The 12,500-nt window shown below is 45.5% G+C and overlaps 1 protein-coding gene across 3 annotated transcripts in view; it reads left to right on the forward strand.

Annotated features, from left to right (window-relative positions):
- The window catches only part of esama (endothelial cell adhesion molecule a), a 180,264-nt gene that overhangs the window by 78,788 nt on the left and 88,976 nt on the right, over positions 1-12,500 (forward strand). Inside the window, exon 1 of one of the 3 annotated variants that reach the window (XM_061898048.1) lies at positions 7,918-8,041. The exons of the other annotated variants lie outside the window; for them this stretch is intronic. Coding sequence (XP_061754032.1) covers positions 7,933-8,041 — 109 coding nt within the window. The 5' untranslated portion in view covers positions 7,918-7,932. Of the gene's footprint in view, positions 1-7,917; positions 8,042-12,500 lie in introns of those variants that run through there. 3 annotated transcript variants of the gene reach the window in all.

Raw genomic sequence — 12,500 nt, forward strand, 5'->3', positions numbered from 1 at the left:
CCATAACTGTAATTGTATCTAATGTATATACCATTTCTAATGTGGGTTCAAATGTCTTTTCGGACATCTCTGTAGGGAATTTGCATGTTGGAGTTTTCTTTTAATCCAAAAATAAGCACGTTCATACACACGGAAGACACTAAATTCTTACTAGGTATGAATGTGACTTTGTATAAATATGTCCTGTGATTGACTAGCGACCAGTCTAGAGTGTTCTCTGCGTGCTTTCTTTCAAATAATTCATGTTGAAAATCTTATTAATCCCAATTTATCAAGATTAATCACAGTAAATTACCTTCTTGCATAATTTAACTAAACTAAAAATGTGTAAATATTTGGACACAAATTCAGTTTTATCAGAATGTCATACATGAATATTTTCTAAATATTCTACTTGAATTAGGGCTGGGCGATATCTCGATATACGCGATATATCGCGAGTTTGTCTCTTTACGATATAGAAAATTATTATATCGTGATATTCGAGTATACGTTCTCAAGCAGTTGCGTTTAGCTGCGGGCATTAAACTACAGGCTCTTCTCACTCTTTCCTGTCTCTCCTCACAGACAACAAGCGCACCTTCTGACACACGTCACTGTGACAGGTTTGTGTCGTGCGGTCTTCAGGACCGAAGGATCACAGCAGGAGTTCAAGTTGACAATTCTTTTTAATCTTTTTACACACAATATTTCTTCCTTCGTTTGCTCCCCAAGTCTTTTCAGTCTTACTTCGTTCACTCACAAAAATTTTAACTCGCTCAGTCCTCCCACAACCCTTCTGGCGTCCTCTGCACCTCCTGGGGTCCTTCTGGCTTTTCAGCCCCGCCCTGCAGCCACCAACGCTGCTAAATAGAGACAGGTGATTAGATAACTCGTTCCAGCTGAGGTATCCACTCACCTGTCATTTTGCTTCCAGCCGGCTCCTGAGCATGCCATCGCCGGCAGGCGGCGCCTGACCACGCCCCGCCTCTCACAGGCCTCCACCGTCAGTTTCAGGCCGGGCACCTGTCCGGCCGCGCCGACCACCCCCCCCAGGAGGGCGAGAGAGGAAGTCCGCCACAGCCATCTGCGCGCCCGGCCTGTGGACCACCCGGAAGTTGTGTGGCTGTAATGCGAGGTACCACCGGGTGATCCGTGCGTTTGCATCCTTCATCCGGTGGAGCCATTGGAGCGGTTTGTGGTCCGAACAGAGACTGAAGGCGCGCCCCAGCAGGTAGTAGCGGAGGGCCCCGACCGCCCATCGGATGGCGAGGCACTCCCTCTCTACCGTACTGTACCTCGCCTCCCGGTCTGAGAGTTTCCGACTGATGTACAGAATGGGGCGGTCGACACCCCCCACCCGCTGGGACAGTACCGCCCCCAGTCCCCTGCCCGATGCGTCCGCCTGCAGACAAAAGGGGATGGTGAAGTCAGGCAGACACAGTACCGGTTTCTCGCAGAGTGACGTTTTTACCTGCTCGAACACCCGCTGGCACTGCTCCGTCCACTGGACCAGCTCTGGGGCACCCTTTCAGGTGAGGTCAGTTAGTGGGCTGGTCAAGTCCGCAAACCGTGGAATAAAGCGGCGGTAATATCCCGCCAGGCCCAAAAACTGCCTCACCTCCTTTTTTGTCTTGGGGGGTGGACAGGCCGCAATCGCAGCTGTTTTGTCTACCTGTGGGCGCACAAGTGGTACCCCAGGTACTGTACCTCCCTCCGGCCAACCGCACACTTTGCCGGGTTGGCGGTGAGCCCCGCCCGCCTCAGGGACTCGAGCACCGCCCCCACCCGCTGCATGTGCTGTTCCCAGCCGCTACTTTGGATGATGACGTCATCCAAATATGCGGCCGTGTATGCCGCGTGGGGGCGCAGCACCCGGTCCATGAGACGCTGGAACGTGGCGGGGGCACCGAACAAACCGAACGGCAGTGTCACGAACTGGAATAAACCTTCCGGAGTGGAGAAGGCCGTTTTTTCCTTGGACTCTGGTGATAAGGGAATCTGCCAGTAGCCCTTGGTTAAATCCAGTGTGGTGAAAAAGCGAGCAGTGCCTAGCCGATCCAGGAGCTCGTCGACCCGGGGAATTGGGTACGCGTCAAAACGTGACACCTCATTCACCCTGCGGTAATCCACACAGAAGCGTACTGAGCCATCCTTCTTTCCCACCAGAACGATTGGGCTACACCACGCGATGTGGGATTCTTCTATTACCCCTAGTTCCAGCATGGTCTTTAATTCTTCCCGAACTACTTTGCGCTTGTGCTCGGGAAGTCTGTATGGTCGAGTTGTGATGTTGGATGAGGTTCGTGCGGCCGGGCCGCGCGGAGAACACATCAGAAAAGCGCTGTTGGAGCGCTGCAACATCCGCTTTCTGTTTGAGCGTTAGGTGATCATCACATGGGAGGGGAGGGGAAGGGGCAGTGCGCGGGACTTCTGGCCCCAACTCCTCCTCCTCTCTTACTACCGTCACCATGGAAACAGGCTCCGCCTCCTTCCATGCTTTCAGCAGATTGAGGTGGTAAATTTGGGTGTCTCCGCCCCGGTCCGAGCGCCAAACCTCATAGTCCACATCCCCCACTTGCCGTGTGACCTCAAAGGGTCCTTGCTATCGCGCAAGTAATTTAGAGCTGGAACTGGGAAGTAATAAAAGGACTTTTTCTCCCGGTGCAAATTTTCGCTGCTGGGTTCCCTGGTTGTACGTGCGTTTTTGGCGTTCTTGGGTTTGGAGCAAATTCTCCCGTGATAAGTGACCCAATGTGTGTAGTTTTGCTCTCAAGTCCATAACGTACTGGACTTCAGTTTTACTGGAGCTCGGACCTTCCTCCCAGCTTTCCTTAATTATGTCCAGCACTCCACGCGGCTTCCTGCCGTACAACAACTCGAATGGTGTAAAACCTAGGGAGGACTGGGGTACCTCCCGCATCGCAAACATGAGGGGATCCAGCCATTTGTCCCAATTTGGTTTGTCCTTGTGCGTAAACTTACGGATAATGGTTTTTAGCGTTTTGTTCAACCGTTCCACCAGCCCATCTGTTTGGGGGTGATACACGCTGGTGCGGATCGCTTTGATACCCAGTAATCCGTATAGTTCCTTGACTGTGCGTGACATGAAGGACGTGCCTTGGTCGGTCAGGATCTCTTTCGGGATCCCGACCCGGGAGATAATTTGAAACAGCGCTTGCGCTACGCTCCTTGCGGAGATGGAGCGCAGAGGCACTGCTTCGGGATAGCGCGTTGCGTAATCCACTAGGACTAACACAAAGCGATATCCCCGTGAGCTCGGGTGCAATGGCCCGATGAGGTCCATGCCTATTCTTTCGAATGGGACCTCTATAAGTGGTAATGGGCGCAAGGGCGCCTTCGGGACGGCCGCTGGATTTACCAGTTGGCATTCCGGGCAGGCGGCACACCAGCGGCGCACGTCTGCCCGGATGCCCGGCCAATAGAACCGGGCCATTACCCGATTAAGTGTTTTGTCGTAACCCATATGTCCAGCCATTGGGTTCACATGCGCAGCCTGGAAAACCATTTCCCGGTGGCGTTTCGGCACCAGCAACTGGGTGATTTCTTCTCCCGTCTGAGTGTCACGGGTCACTCTATACAGCCTATCTCTCATAATTGGAGAAATGAGGGAATACCCGCGCCGCTCCCGGGCGCATTAGCTGACCGTCGATATGGTCGACTTGGTCCCAGGCCGCGCGCAAAGTTTCGTCTCGCGACTGCTCGAGGGGAAAATCCTCCGTAGGATGCCAATAGGAGGCCAGGGGGGCGTCCCGCGAAGCCCCCGCCGGTTCCTGCTCGGCAGTGGCGGAAGGCCCCGCCTCGCCACTGAGAACCGCGCGGATATTCCCTTTTCCTACGGTCCGTGAACGCCTCCCCACACATTGCGTCACGAGAAGTGGAAACTCCGGCCAATTTGTGCCTAATATTATGGGAAGCGTAAGGTGCGCACTTACAGCAACCTTCACACTATGCTTTTGCCCCCGATGCCAAATTTCTACCGGAACAATGGGATACGTGTACACATCCCCATGAATACATCTAATTCGCCCCTGTGTCGCCTGCCTCAACGCCCCGGGCCGAACCAGGTTTTGGTGGATCATGGTTTGTTTGCACCCCGAATCCACCATTGCCCGGTATATACTCCCTTGAACCCTTACCGGGACACAGTACGCCTCCCCTGGATCGGAGGCGGGTGCTGGGGGCTCGACCACCCGTATCACCTGCCCCACCTCCATCAGTGAGCACTCCCTGCGCACGTGACCAGGTTGGCCACACCCCCAGCACACCGGCCCTGGCGTTCGAGTACCGTCTGCGGGGGAAGCCCTCGTTGCGCAGCGCCGGGAACCTGGACAGAGGGAGGAATGTCACACATTTTATAATCCCCTTCTCCCCCCTTCAATAGTGCTGGAGGATGATGTTGTGTGTGTGTGTGTGTGTGTGTGTGTGTGTGTGTGTGTGTGTGTGTGTGTGTGTGTGTGTGTGTGTGTGTGTGTGTGTGTGTGTGTGTGCATGTCCCTGTCCGGGCTGGCGGCCTCCTTTGTCTGCCAGCTCCGTCTCCGGGGTGCTGGGATGGGCCGCTCGGCCGCTCGTGGTGCTGCTCTGGATCTGTCGGCTGCCCGTGGCGCTGGTGTGGGTCTTTCGGCGGTCTTGGCGCTTCCTTCCCGGTATACCGCCAGATGATCCTCGGCCAGGGCCACCGCGGCCATCAGGTCCTGCGGGCGATGGTACCGCACCCAATCGGCCGTCTGGGCTGGGATGGCCTCCACAAACTGCTCCAGGAGGATCCGCTCCAGCATCTTGCTATCGGCCTCCTGGGGTTCCAGCCAACGGACGGCCACATCCCGGAGCTGCTGCGCCAGCACGAATGGTCGGTCCTCGGGCCCCAGTCGCATGGCACGGAACCGGCGTCGGTGGTCCTCCGGGTGGCTGCCGATGCGGTCTAATATTGCCCGGCGTAGGTTGGGGAAATGCACCCGAGCGTGCGCTGGGAGACTAAGCGCCGCCCGCTGCGCCTCCCCCGCCAGGAGCGGCAGCAGCTTGACACCCCACTCGGTGTCAGGCCAGCCGCATGCTGTCGCTGTGGTCTCAAATACGTCGAGGAATACTTGCGGGTCCTCTCCCTCCGACATCCTCTGCATGGCGGTCCCCTTCCCTTTCTCCTTTCCTCTGGACTGGCTCACCAGTGCTTGCAGTACTTGCGTCTGTTGCATGCTTGCCTCCATCTGCTTCTGGGTGGCTTCTGACACCTCCGCCAGCACTCTTCACAGTGCCTCCAGGGAGTTTGGGGCCGTCATCCTTCCTCGGTCCTTGCTTGGTTGGGCGCCAACTGTGACAGGTTTGTGTCGTGGGGTCTTCAGGACCGAAGGATCACAGCAGGAGTTCAAGTTGACAATTCTTTTTAATCTTTTTACACACAATATTTCTTCCTTCGTTCGCTCCCCAAGTCTTTTCAGTCTTAGTTCGTTCACTCACAAAGTTTTTAACTCGCTCAGTCCTCCCACAACACTTCTGGCGTCCTCAGCACCTCCTGGGGTCCTTCTGGCTTTTCAGCCCCGCCCTGCAGTCACCAATGCTGCTAAATAGAGACAGGTGATTAGATAACTCGTTCCAGCTGAGGTATCCACTCACCTGTCATCTTGCTTCCAGCCGGCTGCTGTGCATGCCATCGCCGGCAGGCGGCGCGTGACCACGCCCCGCCTCTCACAGTCACATACTGTCACGTAATACGTCACATACGTATACACCCTAGCGGCGCAGAGAGGTAGCAGCATGGGTAACGTTAGCTGTAATGCCAGCGAAGCCATGCGAGTGGTAATACGACAGAGAGAAGGTGCGAATCTGGTAAAAAATTAAGGAAGAATTAATTCTCAAGAAAAACCACAGGGGGTCCATCGTCTGGCAGTGGTTTGGTTTCAAGCGGGGATATGTTGGAGACAACTTTAATTTGTCAAGTGTGGGGCACAAGTGTTGCTACCAAAAGTAGTATTACTGCTAATATGTAGCATCATTTGAAAAGTCACCCGCTAAAGAATGAAGAGTGCTTGAAACTGCATATCAACATCTCCGTTCGGTGCCACATCCACAAAATGCCGAAGCAAGAATTTCCAGATTAACACCGTATGAAAAAAAGGAATCAACAACAAAAGGAGATAATGTCCGCAGTAAACTACCACATAGTGATGGACATACACTATTTGATTTCCTATTATGCAGCTCATTTTTATTTGACATCTATTGAAATATATTCAGTTGAATATGCTACAAAGACAACATGTTTGATGTTCAAAATGAATCATTAACTTTAGAATTTGATGCCAGCAACACGTGACAAAGAAGTTGGGAAAGCTGGCAATAAATACTGATAAAGTTGAGAAACGCTCTTCAAACACTTATTTGGAACATCCCACAGGTGTGCAGGCTGATTGGGAACAGGTGGGTGCCATGATTGGGTATAAAAACAGCTTCCCAAAAACTGCTCAGTCTTTCACAAGAAAGATTGGGGCGAGGTACACCCCTTTGTCCACAACTGCGTGAGCAAATAGTCAAATAGTTTAAGAACAACGTTTCTCAAAGTGCAATTGCAAAAAATTTTGGGATTTCAGAAACTATGGTCCATAATATCATCAAAAGGTGTAGAGAATCTGGAGAAATCAATCCACGTAAGCAGCATGGCCTGAAAGAAACATTGAATGACCGTGACCTTCAATCCCTCAGACGGCACTGTATCAGAAACCGGCATCAATCTCCAAAGGATGTCACCACTTTGGCTCAGGAACACTTCAGAAAACCTCTGTCACTAAATACTATTCGTCGCTACATCAGTAAGTGCAAGTTAAAGCGCTACTATGCAAAGCGAAAGCCATTTATCAACAACATCCAGAAACATCACCCGCTTTTCTGGGCTCGAGATCATCGAAGATGGACTGATGCAAAGTGGAAAAGTGTTCTGTGGTCTGACAAGTCCACATTTCAAATTGTTTTTGGAAATATGTGACATTGTGTCATCCGCACCAAAGGACAACAAAACATCCAGACTGTTATCGACGCAAAGTTCAAAAGCCAGCATCTGTGATGGTATGGAGGTGCATTAGTGCAGAAGGCATGTGTAACTTATACATCTGTGAAGGCACCATTAATGCTGAAAGGTACATACAGGTTTTGGAACAACATTTGCTGCCATCCAAGCACCGTCTTTTTCATGGACGCCCCTGCTTATTTCAGCAAGACAATGCCAAACCACATTCAGCACGTGTTACAACAGCGTGGCTTCATAAAAAAAACAGTATGGGTACTTTCCTGGCCCGCCTGCAGTCCAAACCTGTCTCCCATCGAAAATGTGTGGCACATTATGAAGCATAAAATACGACAGCGGACTGTTGAATGACTGAAGCTCTACATAAAACAAGAATGGGAAAGAATTCCACTTTCAAATCTTCATTAATTAGTTTCTGTCGCAATTGGTGATGCAGCTTGCTGCGGGATCGTTCCTCCAGATGCAACACGGACTCTCTGGACGACAGCGTGAAGGTACAAATATGATTTACTAAATAATACACAGTACTAGACAGAAATAAACAAAAGAACAAACGTGCCGATCGCACGGGAAGCTAGGGCAATACTTTAGCACAGGAGCAGGACACAGGAACATACCAAAGTGACGGTTGCAAACCGCAAACAATGAATCCAACCCGACTGTAGCAAGCAACGTGAATAAATAGCTCCTAGTGCTCACCAACAGGTGAACGTGCCGAGCACTGATCAGAGACAGATGAAACTAATTAACAGCCATAGTAAACAAAACAAACACCCAAAGTGCACAAAACAGGAACTAAGGGAGTCCAAAACTAACAAAACATAACTAAATAAAACATGATCCGGACCACAGATCATGACAGAGCGTTTCTGTCTGGCTTCTGTCTTCGCCAGCTCGACTCCATCTCCTCGTGGTCTATGGCGAAGGATCTGTCTGGTGGATTCGTTCTGTCACAATTGGGGATGCAACTTGCTGCGGGATCGTTCCTCCAGATGCAAGACGGACACTCCGGGCGACAGCGTGAAGGTAGAAATATGATTTAATAAATAATACACAGTACTAGACAGAAATAAACAAAAGAACAAACGTGCCAATCCCACGGGAAGCTCGGGCAATACTCTAGCACAGGAGCAGGACACAGGAACATACCAAAGTGACGGTTGCATACCGCAAACAACGAATCCACCCCGACTGTGGCGAGCAACGTGAATAAATAGCTCTCTGATTAGTGCTCAACAACAGGTGAACGTGCCGAGAACTAATCAGAGACGAATTAAACTAATTATCAGTAACCAAAACAAACACCCAAAGTGCACAAAACCGGAATTAAGGGAGTCCAAATCTAACAAAACGTAACTAACAAAACATGATGCGTACTACGGATCATGACAATTTCCTCAGTTCCCAAACGTTTATTGAGTGTTGTTAAAAGAAAAGGTGATGTGACACAGTGGTGAACATGCCCTTTCCCAACTACTTTGGCACGTGTTGCAGCCATTAAATTCTAAGTTAATTATTATTTGCAAAAAAAAAAATTAATAAAGTTTATGAGTTTGAACATCAAATATCTTGTCTTTGTAGTGCATTCAATTGAATATAGGTTGAAAAGGTTTTGCAAATCATTGTATTCCGTTTATATTTACATCTAACACAGTTTCCCAACTCATGGAAACGGGGTTTTTAATTGCATTAGAGACAATCTTTATCCAGACGTACTCACAGTAAGGCGGATAAATTCTTTTTGATTATTATATTTACATTTATGTCATCATCATTTAACTATAATCTCCACATTTACCATATAATACTATTTATTTGTGATAAACAGTTATTTTGGCACAAATCACCATAAATTATGTTTATGTATGTATCAATATTTTCAAAACTCTTGTTACATGCTCATTTTATGACATATGTCCACTTTCAACATTTATACTTGCACAAAGCCATCTGTACTTTAACAGGTTATTTGAATATTCTCATGATAAATTAAATATTATGTAATTATCTTGTTGACTGGCAATACATTTTTTCTTTAAAATACATTAACATATTGTAGAAAAAGGTGTCCACCTGCATTGTTTGATTTTCTCATACTCACAAAGTACAAATAACATTTCTTCAAGGTTGGCAGGTCTGGCGTATGCCGAGCTTTAATTTATAAAAGAAGTCTAACAAAGGTACCCTCGCTCCACCACCCAACACTCCAGTTTACTAAAGTCCTTAAGCAACCTACATACCAGCCAACAACCTCATACAAAAAAAAATGTATATCCCTTTTTTGAGCCATTACTTCAAGTTTGTGACTGTAAAGTAGGAGGTTGGAGACGGATATAGTGCAAAAAGTGTTGTGGCTCATATTTATTTTATCACAGCATACATGAGCTTGTTGCTGCTGATGCAACAGGAAAATTGTTCACCTTCAGGATATTAGAACTGTGTTTTCATTTAATTTTTAAACATAATAACTTAATTATTAAACTTAATGGTTTGAACAAAATAAAGTCAAAAGTGCAAAATAAGACTAGAAAAATAAAAACTATCTTTGGCTGTCTACCAAACCCTTTGGCCTTTTCCTCCAAAGCCGTACACACACTTACAGTAAGGTTGTCCCCGCATAATAAAAAAAAATCAGCCAGGCACTTCTTACTTCTTCAGATGAGACAGGAGGTTTTTATAGAAACCAATAACAGAGCATTTGTGTTCTTCGGGTCAGATGTTGGGCATGTTGGGCTGCGGACTACAACTGCCATCCAGTTTGGGTACATTTACATATGGATAATGCGCTGACGGGGTTCCCAATTTTTGACAACACCAATTGTGCACATTCCAAACAGTAGATAGAAATGAAAGATTGTTTTATGAATATCACCGCAATGCCTCCATGCTTTGATTTCAAATTTTCGGGATCTTTTTGGGACTTGCGCAGATTCCAAATGCACAACAGCAAGTGCCAATAAGTAAGAAAAGTTGGTTTTGCATAATGTAGCCCTTTTAAATTTAAGTGGAGTGCGAATGATTTCATTAGACTTTATTTTATTACCATTTTTATATCTCCCTGCAATGTTTCCACAAATGTAAATGTCTTTAAATATGCATTAACTTGAGTCCAATATACCTTAGTGTAGTTTAGAAGTGGCAATGGCATGGCCAACCAACTCACTGTACCTTGCAGGTTTAAAAGAAAAACATGAATAAATCATTATATGTCTATATTCCATGTTAGCATTTGGGAAATTTAGTGATTTACACCACAAACTGGCAGTTCGCATTAAAACTCAGCTAGTGTTTAGTGTGCTTGTTGCACGCTAGTATTTACCAGGGTAAGCTGCCAGCTGGTGATTAGCGCGCTTGTTGTCAGATATGCGGTTTACGCACCATTTGGTAGGTAGCGATTAGCACTCTAGTTGGCAGCTAGTGATTGTTTAACTGCCCATTTGCCAGCTAGCAAATTAGCATGCTAATTGTCAGCTAGCAATTGGCGCACCAGCTGCCAGCTGGCAATTAGCGTGCTTGTTGTTAGCTAGATATTAGCCGCACTAACTGTCAGCTAGTAACTAGCAATTAACATTTTATTTGCCACCCAGCATTTGACGTGCCAGTTGCCAGATAGTGAATAGCAAGAAAATAGTGCTTTAGTAGTCAACTTGCAATTAAATAAATCTAAGACTTCAATCGATTGTAATACAATTAATATGAAAAAAATAAAAAAGGTAATTGAATAGATCCCAGCACCATTAATGTAACATATCATTTCAAACAGGCAAATTCCCAAACAAAATGAAAATAGCTGAAGTTGTATGAATTTATACGATTGGAGACAAACAAAAATTTACAAATTATAGACCTGTCTTTTTGCTTCCACATTTTTCTGAAATCATTGAAAAAGTGTTCAATAACAGATTGTAGAGTTTCATGAACAAATATAGAATACTCACTGAGAACCAATATGGATACAGAGCTAACATTTCAGCTATGATGGTTTCAATCAAAATAACAGGGCAACAATGCAATACATTGTAAACCGTGCAGCAGCAGTGTTTATGGATACAACTAAAGCATTTGACACAAATAATTCCAATATTTTAATTGAAATAATAGAACGGTATGACATCAGAGGGTTGATCTTAAACTGGGTAAGAAGCTACTTAACAAACAGGAAGCAATACGTGAAACTAGGCGAACACACATCTACAACACTAAAAATATCCTGTGGTGTACCACAAGGATCAATACAGGGAACAAAATTGTTCAATCTTTATATATATTACAGTTTTAAAGTTACAAAAGACCTAAAGTTAGTATTATTCGCGGACACAGCATTTTATTTAGGAGAAAACACTTAGAAGCTAATACAAATAATAACAGTGGAAAGGAACAAATTAAAGAGATGGTTTGACAAAAATAGACTATCTTAGAATCTCAGTAAACTAAAATAATGCTATTCGATAACAGTAAAAGAAAATGTCAAACACAAATACAAATAGACAAAATAGAAAATAAAAGAGTAAATAAAACCACATTTCTAGGTTTAATGATTAATGATTAAATGAACAAAAAATCTCATAAGAAATATACAATATAAGGTGGCAAGAAACATGTTAATAATGAATAAAGTTAAATATGCATTGGACCAAAAATCACTCCATATTCTCTATTGCTCGCTAATGTTACCATATGTGAGTTATTTTGCAGAAATATGGGGAAATAACTACAAAAGTACACTTCACTCATTAACCATGTTACAAAAAAGATCAGTTAAAATAATACATAATGTTGGATGTAGAGAACATATAAACCTTGTATTTATTGAATCGAAAATACTGAAATCCCACAGCATAGTGAATTTGCAAACAGCTAAAATTATGCACAAAGCCAACTGTAACCTGCTACCAAAGCAATTATTTTCAACAAAATAAATACATATAACCTTAGAGGACATTTGTATGCACGTACAACACTTAAGCCATTTAGTATATCAGTTTGTGGAATTAAATTATGGAATGGATTAAGCAAAGAAGTCAAACAATGTACTAATATGATCCAATTCAAGAAAATGTTCAAACGTAAAGTGTTTACAAAGTACAAAGAAGACAAACCATAATAAACATTCTGAATTTACTGATAATCTTATTTATCCCACCATATGAAATGCAACTTACTTCCCTAAATAATATAGATATATATATTGTGAATGAATTGAGAACAGGAATTGAACAAAATTGTTAGCAACTGTTATGTGAAGGAAAAGGGATAGGATTAAAGAAGTTCTGCTTCTTCCCAGTCCTTTTCGAACATGTTGAAAAGAGAAACTAGAAATAGTGATGTATCATTTTGTATGCATGTATGTTTGAAATAAACTCAAACTTAATGCGTTGGTTGCCAGCTAGCAATTAATGCGTCAGTTGCCAGCTCGTGATGAGCCAGCCAGTTGCCGGCTAGCGATTAGCGCAGTGGTTGCCAGCTCTCTATTAGCGGCGTTATA

The sequence above is a fragment of the Nerophis ophidion genome, linkage group LG04 (assembly GCF_033978795.1).
Source record: "Nerophis ophidion isolate RoL-2023_Sa linkage group LG04, RoL_Noph_v1.0, whole genome shotgun sequence".
Classification (NCBI taxonomy): domain Eukaryota; kingdom Metazoa; phylum Chordata; class Actinopteri; order Syngnathiformes; family Syngnathidae; genus Nerophis; species Nerophis ophidion.